General features: G+C 47.4%; 2 protein-coding genes across 2 annotated transcripts; one reads left to right on the plus strand and one right to left on the minus strand.

The window, feature by feature from the left end:
* Nucleotides 1-590: 590 nt before the first annotated feature.
* Nucleotides 591-15,172, minus strand: LOC118476783 (uncharacterized). Its single transcript, XM_035966556.1, has 7 exons — nucleotides 15,134-15,172; nucleotides 2,450-2,593; nucleotides 2,051-2,316; nucleotides 1,869-1,971; nucleotides 987-1,123; nucleotides 833-914; nucleotides 591-735 (listed from the first exon to the last, which is right to left on the minus strand). Exons 2-7 carry the CDS (start codon nucleotides 2,494-2,496, stop codon nucleotides 591-593), a joined length of 780 nt encoding a protein of 259 aa, XP_035822449.1. The 5' UTR covers nucleotides 2,497-2,593; nucleotides 15,134-15,172.
* Nucleotides 15,173-16,506: 1,334 nt separating this feature from the next.
* On the plus strand, nucleotides 16,507-20,086 carry LOC103649700 (tryptophan aminotransferase-related protein 2-like). The gene is made up of 5 exons (NM_001329389.1): nucleotides 16,507-17,568; nucleotides 18,017-18,332; nucleotides 19,062-19,342; nucleotides 19,445-19,752; nucleotides 19,896-20,086. Exons 1-5 carry the CDS (start codon nucleotides 17,048-17,050, stop codon nucleotides 20,078-20,080), a joined length of 1,611 nt encoding a protein of 536 aa, NP_001316318.1. The 5' UTR covers nucleotides 16,507-17,047; the 3' UTR covers nucleotides 20,081-20,086.
* The last annotated feature ends 1,263 nt before the right edge of the window (nucleotides 20,087-21,349 follow it).

Below are 21,349 nucleotides of genomic sequence, written 5' to 3' on the forward strand. Positions count from 1 at the left end.
GACAACCTCCATCATAGCAACTCTTGTTGCGGTAGTTGGAACTCAAGCAGCCATATCTACTATCTATTTGATTGGTAAGCAAATCCTTGTACAGGGCTATTGCTCCTGTTCTAACGCTGTGCATACCTCAAACGAATTTCTAGGGCATATTTACATCCCTGACATCAGTTGGGTAGCTATGAATTTCTGCATTGATGTTACTGATGGGTTCAAAAATCAAAGGCAAACACTGAAAGGGGTAAAGTTGGTCTATGTCTATCATGGTTACAGTGTGTTTAATTTAGAACGTGTATGAGCTAACCTTTTAAGATCTAAATAGAAGGTGTCTAGCAGGAGCTTAACAAAAACGGGGAGAGACGTATAAGACCTGACCTTGGGGTAGGCGATCCTATGCTGTCACAGGAATTATTGGTGCACTTGTATGTGTCACCGTGTGGTTTGGTTGTCCTAAGACATTTTTTGCATGCGTTGTACCACCATGATCTATCAATCTTGAGAATCTTTACGACGACAAGCCATTCCTTCTTCTGTAAACAATGTAATTGAAGCGATCAGTTAGGGACCTGTGATAAACCTTAGGATTGAAAGGTTTAGCTGAGTACTGGTACCTTATTTTCAAAAGGATGGAGGTATTTAATATCCTTGAGTTTCTTATGTTCAGGAACTGCAATGACTGTACTCTCAGCAGCTGCTTTCCCCTGATCCCAAATGACAGGGTTGTGGTTGGTTTCAGCACTGCTTACCCATGTCAGTTTACGAATGGCAGTAATCAGATTTGGTGAGAAAGATGACTGAAAATCGTATGTCTGAAAACCTAGGATGATTAAGTTACCTAGCTCTGAGAGCGTTTACTTCCGGTAGCGGTGCGTTTATGTACCACTTGCATGATGATCCACCCGATAATGACACATTATCTAAAATACAATGGAACCTTTCAGATGCTCATGTGTATTAGCAGTGCAATGAAAGGGATGTAGTAGACTGACCAGCGTAACTCCTCACGAGAGTGCCAACAAATACTATGATCTGCGGTGAGGATCGACTGTCCCTGTGGATCTGTTCAGCTGGGAAAGCTGTGGCCCGCTCGCCCCAAAGGACAACATCAACGGTTGGCCCAGTATCCCTGTCAGAGCGAAGAACAGCGAGTTTACAGATAAACTGTTCATTGTATTGTGTTAGGTGTAGATATCGCAAAGAAACCAAAGCTGTAAACTGTGCGTCTAGAGGGCTATTTCATACTGCAAATTACGCGCGAAGTACGTAAACCATTAATTGGTAGGCCTCAAAATAGTTGCTCGTTTAAATGGCCGATTGCAGATGAAGTTGTCTAGTAACCTTCTATATGAACACAGTGTGCATGGTAAGCCCATGTACTAAACGGAACTTTGAGTCGGCAATAGATAATCTTAGACATGGAGGACTGGCCGAGCAGGGAAAATGAACTCTTCTAGGGTATATTGCAATGAAGTATGGTGAACTGAAGGCATAGGTAGTTTAGAACCAGTTTTCCTTTGCAAGGAAGATGGCATTTTTTATTTTCCACTATGGCCAACCTGTTTGTAGCATAACCCCTGCATGATTTGTGGACATAGTCCTGCTAAGTTTTAGGACGCAAATTGACCCCAGTGTGATCTAATGGCGTTCCTACTGTCTAGGCGCATTTCCCCTTCATCTATTCCCTTGAGCGTATGGGCAATTTTGCTAGCGTGGAGAATAAGAAGCGGTAGCCCCCACACGGACGATAATATGTGGTTTAGGTTGAGGTTGTTCATGGGTTCCTTGCTATGCTGGTGCAAACAGAATTGTGCTACATACGCGTATGTGGAACCCAACAGGAATGTATAGCAGGATAGGAATGCAAGTGATACCTTGCATTGCTTATAGTGACTGTTCTCTTCATAACCTCAGCCTGTCGTCCCCTTGTGCGCAGCGATGAAACATGGGAGATCACACTGACAACACCGACCACATCTACAATAGAAATGGCGAGGGCATTAGCACTGTACGCATGCTACCTGTAACATGTAAACCATTATGCCTAGAAGAGTACCTGTGAAATATTCCTTGTAGTCCACACGCGCTTGGAGTTGTTCTATGGGAGTGAGGTTATATGTGCAAACTGGAAAAGCAGGGGGGATCTGGAGGACAACTTCAACCGTAGTCCACTTTGTAAAGCTGATCATGTTGCAGTTTTCAACCGGTTTGTAGAACCTGTTAGCTTTCCTGACTAAGAAATACTTCAGGTTGTATACCGCTCCCTCATCAAGCAGCGCACTGAACTGTTGGCATAACGGAGGATAGATCTGGGCATGTATGCTGTTTTTCTAACAAAAGGAGGTAACATTTTAAACAACACGCAAGAATTGCATAGAACATTGTATATCATGTTGTATAAGCTGATGGTTATTATGCATGCACAAGTATTAGACCAGTATACAGATGGATGTACCTCTTCATCAAGCAAAACAAGATCAGTATGCAGGAGCCTACTGTCATCCTGAGGATCAAGGAATTCCCAAAGCCTAGAGGCACGCACACACAAGCTATGAGAGCAGTCTCCAACCATAAGGCTAGGTATGAGTATGTCCCCCATCTGCAGTAAAGAAGCAGCGGTCAGTCATTTCCAGGGAAATAAGCAACCAACAAACATTACACTCGATATTGATAAGGGCAATATGTTCACCCAAAAAAATATTTAGGATAGGAGAAACATGCCAGGTAAAGTTAGTCCAATATCATTGAGTAGGCATCTACCACGAATGTTGTATGACAAGATCTACTGGAGCATGCAGACATAATGGCCTCCCTTTGTAAACTTGCCACATATAGTTCTTGCATGCCGGTAGGCTCATAGATGAACGGTATAGGAGACAAAAAATGTTTTGCTGGGGAAGCAACTGTACAATAGAATAGGTACGATAACTAAACGCGTTGCTGGTATACACATTTTTATTTTACATATTGGTTATGTACAAGTCTGAGTTGATCATGCACTAAGAAGTCTGTAGGGGGTCCGCATCAACGGCCCGCAACACCTCCCGGTAAACAACGTTTCGAGTCTGTGATCCGCAGGAACCATCAGGATTTTCAATCAAAATTCTAAGACCACTTCTAGATGTAACCCTTGAAACAGCGACGTAAAGCTGGCCATGCGTAAACACAGGTCTGTCAAGGTAGAGGCCAACCGTTGAGAGGGTCTGACCCTGGCTCTTATTAATCGTCATGGCATAGCATATCCGTATTGGAAATTGTCTTCTTTGCAATGTGAAGGGCCATTTCACGTCGGTAGTGTTAAGCGCAATCCTCGGTATGAAAACCTCTTCTCCGACACCGGAGGGCGTTAGTACTACGCATTTAAGAACACGTTGGCCGATCTCAGTTACAAGCATCCTTGTTCCGTTACAAAGCCCCGCAGTCTGGTTCAAGTTACGTATCAGCATGACTGTGACGCCTCTTTTTAGCACGAGTTTGTGGCAAGGAAAATTTGCTGCATTAATAGAGTTTAGGAACTCAGTAGGATACAACATGTCAAAATCAGGTATTCGTTCAGACGCCTTTGAGATCGTGTCGCAACTAAGGCATTGGACACCATGTCCAGGGAGCATTGAGACAATGTAGTCGTTTATTTTATCAGTTGTAAGGTTATTAGGACATACAATGGCGCGTGTAGCTAGGTATGTAGGGTCCATATATCTCTCTAACAAATCTGGGTAGACCTCGGATATGAGGGCCGCAGCGGCATCACCATCCGTGCGTATCAACAAATCTTCAGGAATCGTAACCCATGTAGGTTCAGACTCGTCTCCTCTTGTCATGGCTGGCAAAGCACCGTCGCCGATATCTAAGACCCATTTACTAAATTGTTCCAAGTCCGCACGTTCCTTCCCATGTAAAGAGGGGTTGGAGAGCCTCATATTTGTTCGTAGTTTTAAAACGGTTGCATGCTGCCACAACGGTGAGCTGGTAATCGATGCGTTCACTATGGCAGACCGTGAGCCTTTGCGCACCACGGGTAGAATCTGGCGAAAGTCTCCTCCAAGCACAATAGGTTTGCCACCAAATGGGATGTTCGCATTTTCCGCTTTGTGTTCCGAAAGAATATCACGCATAGTCCTGTCTAGGGCCTCAAAGCAATGCCTATGGGTCATCGGCGCCTCATCCCATATGACAAGAGAAGTACGCTGTATAAGTTCAGACAACATGGTACCTCTCTTGACACCACATACACCTCTCTCATCTAGATCGAAGGGTATTTTGAAACGTGAATGAGCAGTACGACCTTTTGGTAATAGGAGCGAAGCCACGCCAGAGGAGGCAACAGCAAGCACAATTTTTTGCCGGGATCTCAAATGTGTGAGTATAGCGTTCCACAAAAAAGTTTTACCTGTCCCACCATGCCCACATACGAAAAATATGCCCGGCGAGCTGGAGAGCGCAGATTCAGTTAGCCTTTCGAAAATGAGCCGTTGGTCAGCATTCAACTGCGAGACAGCAGCGGCAGCATGGTCACGCAATAGCAATGGTTCAGACCTCAGTTCGTCGTTTATCAGTCGGTTGCCAAACATTTCGTCACCACAGGCCGATAAGATTGGCAGGTCATAGTCAGCTATGTTGGCACCACTGTTAGCAAACGTGTCCGCTAGTTTCCTCGAAAGCAATGTAAGGAGTTGTTCATGTGGAGCTGTGTAGCGTGGATCGCCAAGGGCCTCTCTAAGTCCACGGTGTATGTCATCGGTGAAGTAGACCCAATATTTGTCAAACAAAGCACGAACATTGCAAACAGGACAGTGAACGACAATGGTAACGAACAGCTGTCGAAGCTGAAACGCCGAGGCAGAGACTATTGCCTCATCAAATAGAAGGTTCCACTCATTGTCACCTTCGAGCAAACCACGTGCTTCGCAAGCCTCTCTGAACGTATCGTACACAATATCCTGGAAGGTTCTTACATCAACAAAGCTCGTTGCACCGGAAACAAACATCAAGAGCATGCGTAGATAGTATAGCTCCCCAGCTGTTGGGTGTACGTAGTACATGCGACCAATCTTGGCAGACGTCAACCTCCTTCTACGCCAACACCTAGTAGAAGCGTCCCACGACCACTCTTTTGGGAAATCACAATAAGTCAAGTGACGTGCATCACTATATTTTAGGTTTATTTCAAACCATTCAGTTAACATTGTCTTCTTCGCTGCACGGCTCAAAAGTAGTGCTTGTAGGTCTGCCCCAGGCTCGTATTGTACAATGTTTTTTGCAGGCAAGTGTACCGCCAGGCGTTCCACAGAAGGAATTCTAAAGTGTATGTCGAATTCGAAGATTCGCCATAGAGCCTCACATGTTGATAGGTATCTGGCATCTATGTATTCGCGGATCTCATTTGGCGGGGCTATTTGAGGCCCTGGAGATGCATTAGTTGTGTTCGCAGTCAACTCAAAATATATCTTGGCTCGATCACTTCCCTTGGTAACATATTTAAACAAGTACTTGATCATGTGTGTTTTGTTGCACCACTCAACATTAATATGTGCATTGTATTTTTTGAGCAGTTGCATATTGTACGGCACTACGCTCCTATTGTCCAATTTTATTCCACCTTTCACTACGAACCGACAATTGTTTCGCCTTCTGTAAAGGGTATAGCCAAAAGCGTCGATGATAGTCTCGTCTTGGTACGTCTTAGGGAATTTCTTAGAACATCTGTCGTTTTTCATGCATGGACACCGCCTGTTGTAATCACCGCATGGACCATGTATCATGAATTCATCAACGAGAGCATAGCCCAAGGGGTCAATGGCAACGTCAGGTATCTCAGCACATATGAAAACGTCAATGGCACAGGCTTCTGTCTCTGAATGAGCACCAAGCAGCCAAAGAAGACAGTGTATGTGTGGTAGGCCCCTTTTTTGGAATTCTACGGTGTAAATCACTGCATAGGACGGACTACAGTTGAGAGCAGGCAAAGTAATACCAAGGAACCATTCAATGTGTCAAGTTAAAAGGAAGCTCACCAGCGCGGATAGGACCAAAAATCTTATCTTCTCTAATGTCTGCTATGAATTCATCGACCTTCATATGGAAGACCCTTACAACGATATCGGAACGATCACATGCTTGCTGACCAGGTTCAAAGCGAAGGGCATCGACTATCTCCTTCCATTTAGGGTTGCATGTGAAGGTGACGAAGAGATCTGGCGGGCCGTATACTCTGCAGATGGCCATCGCATCCTGGTAGTTCATCACATGGTACCTTCGGCCGCCCGTAAAAGATGCAGGGACAATAACTCTTCCACCCACCGAGTCTGCACTGGTGAGACCCCTACCAATGGCGTCAGTTATCCCCTGTACGGATTCACAACGCAATTCTTTTTGGTGGTCTGCTATGAACTGCAATCGAGACGCCTCGATCGTAGAATACGCATCGACAGCTAGCTGGTTGCTTAGCCTACCATAGCAGGTGAATGGGTTCGGTTCGTTGAGCCTATAGTGTGAACGATGTCTAACAAATTCAAGCATTGTAACATACTTGCGGCATGCGACATCGCCTTCTCCCACGTCAGCGTATTTTATTCCAAGGTGATATCCACGATCACCGTAAGGGAAGAGCAGCGGGTACTGCAAGGCCATGTAGGACGGGTGCAAGCACGAAACATGTTTCAGACCGCCCTCTCTAGCGTGCACGAGGACGTCATACTTGTACTGTGAAGATGAGCAATCACCCACTATTACAGCAGCGAGCTCACCATTGGTTGGTAAGTTGTACTGTGCGTCATGACGTGTGTTACAGCCTAACAATCGCAATGTCACCTTTTGGTCGCCTTCTTCGTCTAAACGTTCTTTAGCAAAGCGAAATGCCGCGACCAGCTTGTTATGCTCATCTAGCATGTTAAGTAATAAACGGGCCACCTCTGGATCCGGACGATCATGGACATCAGCCTCATTCTCAAACATGCCCAACCTATTTTGTACCTCATGTTCAGTGTCATATATGTAAAGCTGTGCAAACTGTGGGCGCAATCCATGATTGGGTAGTAGTGAGCCAATGCGATGGTGTACGACGCCATTGATTTTGAAAACATAAGGTGCAGTACCGTTATTTATCGATCGATCAACGACAGCACCCAGTGAGGTAAACGCGAAAAGGGAATTGTACGAGCGGATTTGCCTAAGGAAACGTCGTGCACGACTATCACCATCGAATCGCAGTAGGTCACATAAAGGCGACGGTGGACATCTGTAAGGCTCTAAAACAATCTTACCTCCTCTGCAACAAAGATTGTACACAAGCCTGCGCTGCGAAACAGCAGACAAACTTTTGACCCGTTCCTGAAACCAGAAAACGGCGCCACAATGTGGGCACTCGTCTGATGGGCCACCATAGTATGAGCGATCTTTGTAGGTCTCTACAGGCAAATATGTGTAAATGTTGCATGGGTTACTTTAGAAATATGTAGAGAAAATAATCCAGGTGGTACACAAGCACCTTTAAGCAGCTCGACGTATGATCTTTCAAGAGACGATGAGGTTGCATCCGTGCTAACTATAAGCAGAAAGTCGAGCATAAATTCATAGGATTTTTTACGCGTAGCACACATGAAACCTAAAGATTATTTTGAAAAGATGGACGGTAGGGAAAAACCGTTGTTGGCACATGCTCGTTCAGCAGACGCAAGCGTACGACGCATCCTCTGTCTGCGATGGTGTCTGTTAGCGGTGGCAACCGTTGTAGGAAAGTCTAGTAAGGACTTGTCGCCTACAAACGGCGTGCACACACATCTTAGCATGCGTATAGAGTTGTAGTAGATACAAGGAACATGAAAAGCCTGACAGTCACTAACCTGGACGCTTTTGACGAACCAGCTGAGAGTGCAACGAAATCGCATAACGCGACGCATGTGCCGGCATCGAAGCGGATGGCTGATCAAGCGTGTTCATGTGTTCGATAGTAGCTGTTCAAAGACATAATGAATGTGTGGTTGTCTATGCGAAAGGGAAAGAGACATATTGCCCTAAATAAAGGCTATATTGAACCCAAAGAGCGCATAATATTAGTGCAGACTCCGCGAAATTGCCAAACGTTGGGCACTGGGGCTTCGACGGCAACACGCCATGTGCTCACATGTACCATCATCCATTAGCGACAACGCACACAACAACAGGGACGCCAAACTAACAGGGTCGTCTGGAAGGGAAGATGCTACAGGCATATCTTTGCGAGGAAGTAGGCAGTTGGCGGGAAGAGGAGGAGGTCCCGTGAAACGTTGGGAAGGCAGCTGATGTGCTGGACAGCGGCTCTTCGAAGACGAAACGGATCTAAACATTTTGGAGTGTAGAATTCAGTTTATGGTCCATCATTTGTTCACGACATTGGTGATACAGTTCAGAAAGACATCTCTGAAAAGTCACATAAGTTTATTTGTACTCTAATATGTTGGCTGAGCCATATTTTGTGTGATGAACTTAATCTTAGCCCCGGGGACAGCCTAGATAAATCTGTTTTCCCCAAAAAAGTATAGTTCCAAGAAACTGATGTTGGTGATACAGTGGAGGAAGACATATTTGAAAAGGCATATAAGCTAATCTGTATTCTAATATGCTGGCTGAATCACAGTTTGCGTGATGAACCTAATCTTAGGCCTGGGGATAGCCTAGATAAATCTGTTTCTCCCCAAAAAAGTATAGTTCAAAGAAATTGATGTTGGTGATACAGTTGAGAAAGATGTATTTGAAAAGTCATATAAGTTAATTTGTATTCTAATATGTTGGCTGAGCCATATTTTCTGCGATGAACCTAATCTTAGGCCTGGGGATAGCCTAGATAAATCTGTTTCTCCCCAAAAAAATATAGTTCCATGTATGCATTTTAGTCAAATACTCTAGGTGTATGCAATTTTATTCAGATTAGGTGTATGCATTTTATCCATGTATGCATTTTAGTCAAATGCTCTAGTGCTCTAGTACCTCATGCATTTTGTTCAGATTAGGTGTATGCATTTTATCCATGTAGAGTTCCAATAATACAGACATAGATATCCATGTATGCATTTTATTCAGATTGGAACTCTACTTCATGCATTTTATTCAGATCAGGTGTATGCATTTTTTTTCAGATTAGAGTCCCAAGAAACCAATCTGAATAAAATGCATACAGTCTATCCATATATGCCTGTATCTATGTCCTTCACCATAGTCTATCCATGTATACATAATGATATCTAAGGAAGCCCCCTAAGGTGATGATAATTGGTGATTTCTGTGCTTCCCCTTTTTTTCTTTGCTCAACAGTTTTAACCTACCACCTTGCTTATTAAACAGGAGACATATTTTTACTGATTCCCGTGTATTTCTTCTATACAGCTATTTGCAGAAGTTGATGTGAAGCTAGTCTTCAAGGAAATTTCTTCTAAATATTTACGAAAGCGCATTGTAGAGGTATTGCTTGCACTTGTCACCTAAAATCCCCCCCCCCTTTCTTATGTGATCAATAGCAGGATGCTTACTTCTTTCTATTATATCGACTTGCTAGGTTTTTTTCTGCTAAAAAAACTTGTTACTTGTTGGAGATCTAGCTTTATGTCCATATTTCTGAACTGCACTGTTGTGGTCATTGCAATCATGATAATATCTATCTTGACTCATCATGGATTTTCAGTGACTGCATTTATTCGGCATACATATATATGGTTACGTCTGTGTAAAAACAATAAAAGATCATATGTACTTTCTAGTTCTTACTACAAAGGATCTGACTTTCTTCCTATATGCGCATTGTGTTTTCAAATGTCCCTTTGAACTCTTTCTGTAGAATGTAACATTATTGTCCAGCAACTGGAAGCCAATGCGACAGGTATTAACTGCCACTGGCCATCCAAAAGTAAAGTGAAAACAAAATTATAGTCGCCATATTTAGGAGAAAATTCTGCTATGCCGAAACATGATATTAAAGAAACTAATAAGGTCAGTTTAGAATAGGGGTCCTCTCACAGTCTAGCATTGTGTATGTGCGGCAATGCCTGCTATACATGGCTTTGTTCTTCTATTGTGACTGATTATTGATTTTTCTAGTGAGCTACATCATTCTGTCTGGTAATCACAGTTCCTTGGGACTTTCATGTGATTTAATATGGAATTTTTTGTATGGAATATCAATGCCTCAAATTTTAGGGAGGAAAGCGAAGTGATGGACGGAGTCCTTGGGAACTTCGGCCCATCAATTCTCAACGTGGCTTACCTCCAAGAGCTCATGGTAGTGCTCTGTTCACGAGGGGAGAAACACAGGTAAGGTAATACACCTCATTTGAGAGTACGTTGTATTTGTCACCTCTGATTGTCATAGTATGGCATGTCTCGTGGTTTTATTTGTCACATATGCTGTTGTTGGTGTCTTGCTGATCTGTTCGATACCTGATGATGTTTACAGAAATTTGCGTGTGTGTTCTATTTATATCCATCCCACTTTTATTTGTAAGAATCCTACTTTATTACATCAAACATTAACTGTTGCAAAACTTAATTTGGTGTGTTTTATTGTGGAGTTCATTTCTAAATAATACATAACGCAACCATTAACTGTACTTTAGAGCATTATATTTTCTGCTGCTTTATTTATAGTCTGTTTCAGCTAGAGTCAAATGCATATTAGGTTTGCTACCTTATATTTTTTTTTTCACTTATTCCTTTTGTTCGACCATACAGTCACTGGCTAATGGCATTGAATCTGAGCTAATTCATTGTAGATTGCAAGTAAAAATGAGTTGTCAAGATGCCATCTTATATTAAAACGTCTTGTCATTGAGCTAACACAGTCACTGTATTGTAGCTGTAAAATGTGTAGGGCAAAACGAATCACGACACCAGTCTGTTTCTCCCCAAAAAGGTATAGTTCCAAGAAACTATTGCGGGACATAGTAACATCTAAGGAAGTGCCACATGACCACACCTAACCTGAAAAAATGCAGACAGCCTATCCATGGACACCAAATCAACATAATAACAAAGAGAGGAGTGTATGCCTGTATCCATGTTTGTATCAAGAAAAATGGGAAACAATTATCCACGCATGCAAATAGAAGAGAAAGTAGCTGTAAAACGTGCAGGACAAAATGAATCAAGACACCACTCTGTTTGTGCAGCAAAAAGTAGAGTTCCAAGAAACTAATGTGGGACATAAGGACATCTAATCAACGCTGCAGAAGAGGGATGGTGGACATAAGGACATCTAATCAACAACCATCTAAAAATGCAGACAGTGTATCCACGGACACCAAATGAACATAACCAAGAGAGGGATGGTGGAAGGAGTCGCTCACCTCGAATAGCTGCAGAAGAGACCGAGAGGAGAGCCTGAGGACCTGCGCGTGTCTGCCCTGCTGGTACGTAGCAGATCTACAAGAACAACAGTTCCTATGAGCTAACACATATGATGCAATGAAGAGACGACCAAGAACCAACAGAAAAGAAATTAGCATCAGAAGAAAGGAACGGACGATGAGAACGACGGAGTCGAGGAGGAGAAAGGCGCTTCCGCCGGGTACCAGGCCGACGGAAAGAGAAATACACCAGCGTAGGGGCTCCATATATGTAGCAGAAAGCTGCGGGATGGGCGCTATGGTGAAGGACACGAGAACAGTGAGGCTGCGCTGTTGATAAAGCACAGGCGACGGGACGGAAGAACAGCGAAGGGGCTCCCCTCACCTAACGTCATGGGCAGATGCACCGGAGCACAGCGACGCGTGACGACCTCGACAGGAGATTTACAGGGGCGCAATGGCCTCGCTAACGGCGATTTTCGAAAATCGTAGATCTACAGTATCCAACGAGCTGTACCCGGTGCGTGCGCTTTTGGAGAAGGCGAGGCGGCGCACTCACCTGGCTAACGGCGAAGCGCCGGCCGCAAGCCCCCGCCGTCCTTGGCCCGTGCCGCTCCGTCGCAGATCCGGTCGCCGCGCCGTTCGTGGAAGACCCGGTCGGAGCCGCCCAGGTCGCGACACGACTCCCGGGGCAGGCGTGGACGAAGCCAGCTCCTCTCCCGCAGGCACGACGGCGGTCCTCAGGCGCGGACGCCGGCGCGTCGCCGTGGGAGGCCGTGTCGCAGAGGCCCAGGTCCGAGCCGTCCATGTCGCGGTACGCGGCGTTGAGGCGGATGCGACGCGCTGGATGTAGAATTCAGTTTATGGTCCATCATTTGTTCACGACATTGGTGATACAGTTCAGAAAGACATCTCTGAAAAGTCACATAAGTTTATTTGTACTCTAATATGTTGGCTGAGCCATATTTTGTGTGATGAACTTAATCTTAGCCCCGGGGACAGCCTAGATAAATCTGTTTTCCCCAAAAAAGTATAGTTCCAAGAAACTGATGTTGGTGATACAGTGGAGGAAGACATATTTGAAAAGGCATATAAGCTAATCTGTATTCTAATATGCTGACTGAATCACAGTTTGCGTGATGAACCTAATCTTAGGCCTGGGGATAGCCTAGATAAATCTGTTTCTCCCCAAAAAAGTATAGTTCAAAGAAATTGATGTTGGTGATACAGTTGAGAAAGATGTATTTGAAAAGTCATATAAGTTAATTTGTATTCTAATATGTTGGCTGAGCCATATTTTCTGCGATGAACCTAATCTTAGGCCTGGGGATAGCCTAGATAAATCTGTTTCTCCCCAAAAAAATATAGTTCCATGTATGCATTTTAGTCAAATACTCTAGGTGTATGCAATTTTATTCAGATTAGGTGTATGCATTTTATCCATGTATGCATTTTAGTCAAATGCTCTAGTGCTCTAGTACCTCATGCATTTTGTTCAGATTAGGTGTATGCATTTTATCCATGTAGAGTTCCAATAATACAGACATAGATATCCATGTATGCATTTTATTCAGATTGGAACTCTACTTCATGCATTTTATTCAGATCAGGTGTATGCATTTTTTTTCAGATTAGAGTCCCAAGAAACCAATCTGAATAAAATGCATACAGTCTATCCATATATGCCTGTATCTATGTCCTTCACCATAGTCTATCCATGTATACATAATGATATCTAAGGAAGCCCCCTAAGGTGATGATAATTGGTGATTTCTGTGCTTCCCCTTTTTTTCTTTGCTCAACAGTTTTAACCTACCACCTTGCTTATTAAACAGGAGACATATTTTTACTGATTCCCGTGTATTTCTTCTATACAGCTATTTGCAGAAGTTGATGTGAAGCTAGTCTTCAAGGAAATTTCTTCTAAATATTTACGAAAGCGCATTGTAGAGGTATTGCTTGCACTTGTCACCTAAAATCCCCCCCCTTTCTTATGTGATCAATAGCAGGATGCTTACTTCTTTCTATTATATCGACTTGCTAGGTTTTTTTCTGCTAAAAAAACTTGTTACTTGTTGGAGATCTAGCTTTATGTCCATATTTCTGAACTGCACTGTTGTGGTCATTGCAATCATGATAATATCTATCTTGACTCATCATGGATTTTCAGTGACTGCATTTATTCGGCATACATATATATGGTTACGTCTGTGTAAAAACAATAAAAGATCATATGTACTTTCTAGTTCTTACTACAAAGGATCTGACTTTCTTCCTATATGCGCATTGTGTTTTCAAATGTCCCTTTGAACTCTTTCTGTAGAATGTAACATTATTGTCCAGCAACTGGAAGCCAATGCGACAGGTATTAACTGCCACTGGCCATCCAAAAGTAAAGTGAAAACAAAATTATAGTCGCCATATTTAGGAGAAAATTCTGCTATGCCGAAACATGATATTAAAGAAACTAATAAGGTCAGTTTAGAATAGGGGTCCTCTCACAGTCTAGCATTGTGTATGTGCGGCAATGCCTGCTATACATGGCTTTGTTCTTCTATTGTGACTGATTATTGATTTTTCTAGTGAGCTACATCATTCTGTCTGGTAATCACAGTTCCTTGGGACTTTCATGTGATTTAATATGGAATTTTTTGTATGGAATATCAATGCCTCAAATTTTAGGGAGGAAAGCGAAGTGATGGACGGAGTCCTTGGGAACTTCGGCCCATCAATTCTCAACGTGGCTTACCTCCAAGAGCTCATGGTAGTGCTCTGTTCACGAGGGGAGAAACACAGGTAAGGTAATACACCTCATTTGAGAGTACGTTGTATTTGTCACCTCTGATTGTCATAGTATGGCATGTCTCGTGGTTTTATTTGTCACATATGCTGTTGTTGGTGTCTTGCTGATCTGTTCGATACCTGATGATGTTTACAGAAATTTGCGTGTGTGTTCTATTTATATCCATCCCACTTTTATTTGTAAGAATCCTACTTTATTACATCAAACATTAACTGTTGCAAAACTTAATTTGGTGTGTTTTATTGTGGAGTTCATTTCTAAATAATACATAACGCAACCATTAACTGTACTTTAGAGCATTATATTTTCTGCTGCTTTATTTATAGTCTGTTTCAGCTAGAGTCAAATGCATATTAGGTTTGCTACCTTATATTTTTTTTTTCACTTATTCCTTTTGTTCGACCATACAGTCACTGGCTAATGGCATTGAATCTGAGCTAATTCATTGTAGATTGCAAGTAAAAATGAGTTGTCAAGATGCCATCTTATATTAAAACGTCTTGTCATTGAGCTAACACAGTCACTGTATTGTAGCTGTAAAATGTGTAGGGCAAAACGAATCACGACACCAGTCTGTTTCTCCCCAAAAAGGTATAGTTCCAAGAAACTATTGCGGGACATAGTAACATCTAAGGAAGTGCCACATGACCACACCTAACCTGAAAAAATGCAGACAGCCTATCCATGGACACCAAATCAACATAATAACAAAGAGAGGAGTGTATGCCTGTATCCATGTTTGTATCAAGAAAAATGGGAAACAATTATCCACGCATGCAAATAGAAGAGAAAGTAGCTGTAAAACGTGCAGGACAAAATGAATCAAGACACCACTCTGTTTGTGCAGCAAAAAGTAGAGTTCCAAGAAACTAATGTGGGACATAAGGACATCTAATCAACGCTGCAGAAGAGGGATGGTGGACATAAGGACATCTAATCAACAACCATCTAAAAATGCAGACAGTGTATCCACGGACACCAAATGAACATAACCAAGAGAGGGATGGTGGAAGGAGTCGCTCACCTCGAATAGCTGCAGAAGAGACCGAGAGGAGAGCCTGAGGACCTGCGCGTGTCTGCCCTGCTGGTACGTAGCAGATCTACAAGAACAACAGTTCCTATGAGCTAACACATATGATGCAATGAAGAGACGACCAAGAACCAACAGAAAAGAAATTAGCATCAGAAGAAAGGAACGGACGATGAGAACGACGGAGTCGAGGAGGAGAAAGGCGCTTCCGCCGGGTACCAGGCCGACGGAAAGAGAAATACACCAGCGTAGGGGCTCCATATATGTAGCAGAAAGCTGCGGGATGGGCGCTATGGTGAAGGACACGAGAACAGTGAGGCTGCGCTGTTGATAAAGCACAGGCGACGGGACGGAAGAACAGCGAAGGGGCTCCCCTCACCTAACGTCATGGGCAGATGCACCGGAGCACAGCGACGCGTGACGACCTCGACAGGAGATTTACAGGGGCGCAATGGTCTCGCTAACGGCGATTTTTGAAAATCGTAGATCTACAGTATCCAACGAGCTGTACCCGGTGCGTGCGCTTTTGGAGAAGGCGAGGCGGCGCACTCACCTGGCTAACGGCGAAGCGCCGGCCGCAAGCCCCCGCCGTCCTTGGCCCGTGCCGCTCCGTCGCAGATCCGGTCGCCGCGCCGTTCGTGGAAGACCCGGTCGGAGCCGCCCAGGTCGCGACACGACTCCCGGGGCAGGCGTGGACGAAGCCAGCTCCTCTCCCGCAGGCACGACGGCGGTCCTCAGGCGCGGACGCCGGCGCGTCGCCGTGGGAGGCCGTGTCGCAGAGGCCCAGGTCCGAGCCGTCCATGTCGCGGTACGCGGCGTTGAGGCGGATGCGACGCGCTGGATTGCTCATGAGCAGTGTTTGTGGCCACGGCGGATGCGACGCGCTGGATTGCTCACGAGCAGTGTTTGTGCCCACGCGTCAAACGTGCAACGGTTGAAGAGCCCTGAATCGCGGAGAGGGCTTGAATCCCGTGTGCCTTTTAACTAAAAGAAATGAGCATGTGGGCTAAACCTATGAGAGAACCGGTCAGTGTTTCTTGCGCGCGGCTTAACTATCCGTGAGCCGGCTGAGCCGATGGGCGCTCAGCGGACAGGAATGTGGCAAGCTGGAGATCACCTTTCTTGGTTCCTGTCTGCTTTCGGTTGTCCACACTCCACAGTGCTGTAGACAGTAGTCGTGCGACTCGTGCTGCGTGCCTAGCACTAGCGGCGTAGTAGTGGGTGACTTGATCCGATCATGCGAAGGGCAGAAAGAATATATTGCGTCCGGGAGATCCATGGTGGGTCGACCTCGACCCTATAAAAAGCGCATCACTTCACTGCCCTCCCCTTCTCCTAGCTGATCCCTGCTGCAGCACTAAAGCTTAGCTTTGAGAGCTTCTCCCTTGTTTGCAGCGTTGCTAAGTGCTAACACCCTTCTCTCTCCCCTCCTGTCTGCTCTTCCTGTCGGTGCCCACTGCTGCTGTTCAGCTGATACAGTCTTAAGCTCAGTTACTGCCGCCGGTTTCCAGCAAAGGCTCTCGCAGCGCACTTGTGCCTGAACCTTCAGGCCTGTGGCAGGAGAGTGTGGGGAAGCAGCACAAGAAGAAACAGTGGAATCAGAGGGGAAGCAAAGCTCCAAGAGGGGGAGCCGTCTTCAGCCCGCTCCCAGCAGCCTCGCTCGCGGTCGTCCGCCGCTCGATCGAGCTCGCAACCGGCGGCCAGCCTCCTCCTCCTTTGGCAAGAAGGATTTCCACCTTTTTTTTTCTTTTTGCAAAAGAGCCTTTTTTCCCCTCCTTTTCTTCCGTTTGCTTCCCCCAACAAGCTGGGAGCTAGCTAGCGGCCAACAAGCCGAGTTCCGAGCCAGCAGGCTGTAGACCTTGGCAGCAAGCGCGCGATCTCTCTCTCTCTCTCACTCTTTCTCTAGGCATGCCTTCGGCGGCATTACACCTTGGCACGTCGGTGGAGGCCGGCGGCGGCTTCCAAGGCACCGGTGCCATGGCGCCGTCCGCGCGCCTCCTCACCCCCAAAGGCGCCGGCGCTGCGGCCGGGCCCGCGCAGGCGCAGAGTCGTCGGGAGGAAACGGCCAACGGCGGGGGCGCTGGCCCTGACCTTGCCGCACTCCGGCCCACCACCACCACCAACAGGCCGCGCGGGAAAGCCCAGGCCGGGAAGCCCAGCAGGCGGGCGCCGATCTGGAACCTGAAGGCCGCCGTCTTCGCCTCCGTCGTCCTCAACGTAGGCCTCCTCGTCCAGCACTACGTCAGTAGCACGGCTCCGTCGCACCACCACCACCGCCAGGGGCATCAGGCCTGCCCGATGCATCTAGATGCTGGCGCCAGCCGCGACAGAAGGGGGAGGCAGGAGGATCCGCTGTCCGTGCCCAAGGCCGGGGCGCCGTCGACGGGCAAGCCGGCGGTGACGCCGGACTCGGTGATCAATCTCGATCAGTGAGTACTCAGTACTCAGTTCAAAGCTTTCCTGCTTTTCTTGCTGCCGCGCGCGTTTGCATGCCAGCTCGTTTGTTCCCCAGGTCAGTGCTTCTGCTTCACTAATCACTATCCATCTCATTCCAAATGGGATCCAACATCCTGTTAATTTAATACAACGCTCGAGTCTCCACCCCCTACTGTATTTGCAATCCGCGGCTGCGCCTTGCAAATGGGAGGTGTTCGGTGTTCTCGCCCCACGAGGACCCAGGACCCCCACCCCACGGGTGGGGCCGGGCGCATGCATGTCCCTGTGCAATGTTATTGGTGTCAATGGAGAATGAACTCCGGCGCGCGGATCATGTTTGCTGGCGATTCATGCACCTTGATGCTTCGTTTCAATTGTAGTATCAGAGTCACCACTGATATACTATAGTATGGCTTTTGACATTCGGCTTGTCGGGTGCAGCGGCGACCCAACCATGTTCGAGGAGTTCTGGCGGGGGACGGGGGCCGCCGCCGAGATCGTCATCCCGGGGTGGCAGACCATGAGCTACTTCTCCGACGTGGGCAACGTGTGCTGGTTCCTGGAGCCGGGCCTGGACCAGGAGGTGCGGCGGGTGCACCGGCTGGTCGGCAACGCCGCCGTGGACGGGTACCACGTCGTCGTCGGCACCGGCTCCACGCAGCTCTTCATGGCCGCGCTGTACGCGCTGTCGCCGCCCGCGGGAGCCGGCGCCGGCGCTGCGCCCATGAGCGTGGTGTCCACGGCGCCCTACTACTCGGTAAGTTTTTTCCCACCCAGTCCCATGAGCGGAGGCCCGCGCGTGCGTGGTCCAGAGTCCAGACCAGCGGCCTCTGTCGCACGCTGTGGCGCGTGGGTTTGCTGATGCATGGTATGGTCGCGTGGCAATGATGAGGAGATGAGGGGGACACCGATGGCGCCACTCATCTTTGTTTCCTCCCCCTTGTCCCAGACACTACTCCTGAGTGAGTCCTGACTGACATTACTGTGCTCGTCCGGCCCCCGGCCCCGAGAGGGATGGTCATCGATCTCTTCTCTCGCCGCCGTAGGGCCGGCAATTACTGCGCTGCGATCGGCGATCTGATTTGTGGGTAGCCGACATGTCTCTTTAAACAATGATCCATCCATCATTAGCAGCTCCCCTTCTAGAATCTCGGTATGTACTTGTGGTTAGGACGACGTTAGGTCAGCATTATGCTTGTGCATGTTAGGCGGCAGGCGTGTCCTTCAAAACTGAGCTCCACTGCTCCATGTGCACGGCCGGCGCCGGCAGGAATCGCCACCTGCCGGACTGTGCACCGGCACGACGGCGCCTATATATGTATATGCGATTTCCGAAATATTAGTATGTTCATGTGCCTCTGATAATAATAATAATAATAATAACAAGGGATGTCATAACAAAACAAAAGGTGTCCGGCCGGTAGCGAGTCAATGCACTGACCTGACCTCTGATCTGATCTGTGCGCTGTGCACCGTTGCGTTGCAGTCCTACCCTGCCGTCACGGATTTCCTCCGGTCGGGGCTCTTCCGCTGGGCCGGCGACGCCAGCTCGTTCAGGGGCGACACCTACATCGAGCTGGTGTGCTCGCCGAACAACCCCGACGGCGCCATCCGCGAGGCCGTCCTGTCCTCCGCCGGCTCCGGCGTGGCGGTCCACGACCTGGCGTACTACTGGCCGCAGTACACAGCCATCACCAAACGGGCCGACCACGACGTCATGCTCTTCACCGTGTCCAAGAGCACAGGCCACGCCGGGACGCGGATCGGGTGGGTAATCAAGTCCGATCCATCTAGCCGCGCTGCAGGATTGAGGAGTACATGAATATATGCAACGGCAACGGCTGATGTGTTCGACGTTTCCGCGTGCAGGTGGGCGCTGGTGAAGGACCGCGACGTCGCGAGGAAGATGGCCAAGTTCATCGAGCTCAACACGATCGGCGTCTCCAAGGACTCGCAGCTGCGCGCCGCCAAGGTCCTCAGGGCGGTCTCCGACGCCTACGAGCTCCCGGAGGCGGGAGATGCCCGCCGCCGCCGCCTGTTCGACTACGGCCGGCGCAAGATGGTGGAGCGCTGGCGCATGCTGCGTGGAGCGGCCGCCGCCTCCGGCATCTTCAGCCTGTCCGAGGAGACCTCGGCCTTGTGCAACTTCACCAAAGAGATGGCGGTCACTAACCCTGGTATGTGGATGTGATGCAATGTAATCTAACGTACCGCATCCATGTCTCTGAACCGCGAGCGAAGGTACTGATCGGTGCTCAACATGCACCTCGCTGAACGCCCATGGCCATGGTGGCGTGCGTACGTGCTTGTGTGCTTGCAGCGTTCGCGTGGCTGCGCTGCGACAGGGAGGACGTGGAGGACTGCGCGGGCTTCCTGCGCGCCCACAGGATACTGACGCGGAGCGGGGACCAGTTCGGAGCGGACCCGAGGTACGTCCGGGTCAGCATGCTCGACAGGGACGACGCCTACGACATATTTGTGAAGCGTCTCTCGTCTCTGCGATGAAGACGGCAGGCTACTCACGGTCACGGAGATGGGCCTAGTTGGAGAGGAGGGTCGATGCCACCCGGCCGGCCGGCGTCGGCATGCCGGCCCGTCGCCCGTCGGACTGTGGGAGCATGCATGAGTAGGGCAGCAGCGTTCAGTAGGAAGAAGCGCAGGAGGAGCGACGATTTGTTTTGCCTTTCCTGCTGTATGTTTTGCGGTGTTCCGGATGTCGCATCGTCTCAAAGGTTTCTTTTGGTTTCTTGCTAATTGCTACGTGAGACTGAACTGTTGTAACAAAAAGTCAACATAAATTGGACTGACGACGAGAACCGCACAGCTCCAAAAAAAAAAAAAAATGGTACTCTGCTCGCAACGCAACGCTTGGCGTTCTGGCTTAGCGCTTTTAGCCTTCGCTTAGTGTACACCTTCAGTCGACTACGTCATTTGTTTTACAAGCGAGAACGTCATGTGAATATGTCGTGGTCTCTATTGCTATGCTACTCCTGGGTCAATTGGCTTGGCCTATATAAATTTCTACTGCTGATATTACGATTGCAGAGCCAGACATGCACGGTGAACCACTCAATACTACCCCACCAAACAATATTAGCAATATACTCAAAGAGGTTGCAAAGTAATTTGATCGAACATGTCCGATGTAACATCGCCACATCGGTCGTCGCACCGGATGGCCATGTTCAAATGGTCGGTAATGGCTAGTTTCAGTGAATAGTTGGTGTGGACACACACCAGACTTGTTCGACAGGTTTACCAGAGTATGTGGTAAGCATGCATATTTTTTGTTTTGCTTTCAACGACTAGTTTTAGACTTGTGCGTTGTATATACCATCCCAACAACCAAGCTGGGCCACCTAAACAAGGTCACTGTTCTCACCCTTCAGTCCAACCAGCTCAGCGGCGCGATCCCGGCATCCCTCGGGGACTTGCCGCGCTGGCACGGCTAGACTTGAGCTCCAACCAACTCTTCGGCTCAATCCCCTCCAAGCTCGCTGAGATCCCTCGTCTTGCAACGCTAGACCTCTAGAACAACACACTTTCAGGAAGTGTTCCATCTGGTAACTATTAGGATCCAGTTCAACTATGGTTTCTTTCTTTCTTGATGCCACTGCTCATAGCTCACTTCCTTTGTTATCTGAAAAAAAGGTTGGTTGTTTGATGATGTAGGTCTGAAGAAGCTGAACGAGGGGTTTCTATACGAGAACAATCCGGAGCTCTATGGAGCGCAGTTCGATTCTCTGAAAGCTTGTCCTAACGACGGCAACGACG

Source organism: Zea mays, chromosome 3 (assembly GCF_902167145.1).
Source record: "Zea mays cultivar B73 chromosome 3, Zm-B73-REFERENCE-NAM-5.0, whole genome shotgun sequence".
Lineage (NCBI taxonomy): Eukaryota > Viridiplantae > Streptophyta > Magnoliopsida > Poales > Poaceae > Zea > Zea mays.

Excerpts from the sequence above, each read along its gene's own strand:
- LOC118476783 (XM_035966556.1), bottom strand. The coding sequence starts at position 2,496 with ATGACAGTAGGCTCCTGCATACTGATCTTGTTTTGCTTGATGAAGAG. Across the intron at positions 1,124-1,868 it reads GTCACTATAAGCAATGCAAG|GGATACTGGGCCAACCGTTG; the intron begins GTATCACTTGCA and ends TCGCTCTGACAG. Across the intron at positions 915-986 it reads TCTCGTGAGGAGTTACGCTG|ATAATGTGTCATTATCGGGT; the intron begins GTCAGTCTACTA and ends ATTGTATTTTAG.
- LOC103649700 (NM_001329389.1), top strand. The coding sequence starts at position 17,048 with ATGCCTTCGGCGGCATTACACCTTGGCACGTCGGTGGAGGCCGGCGGC. Across the intron at positions 18,333-19,061 it reads CCACGGCGCCCTACTACTCG|TCCTACCCTGCCGTCACGGA; the intron begins GTAAGTTTTTTC and ends GTTGCGTTGCAG. Across the intron at positions 19,753-19,895 it reads GATGGCGGTCACTAACCCTG|CGTTCGCGTGGCTGCGCTGC; the intron begins GTATGTGGATGT and ends GTGTGCTTGCAG.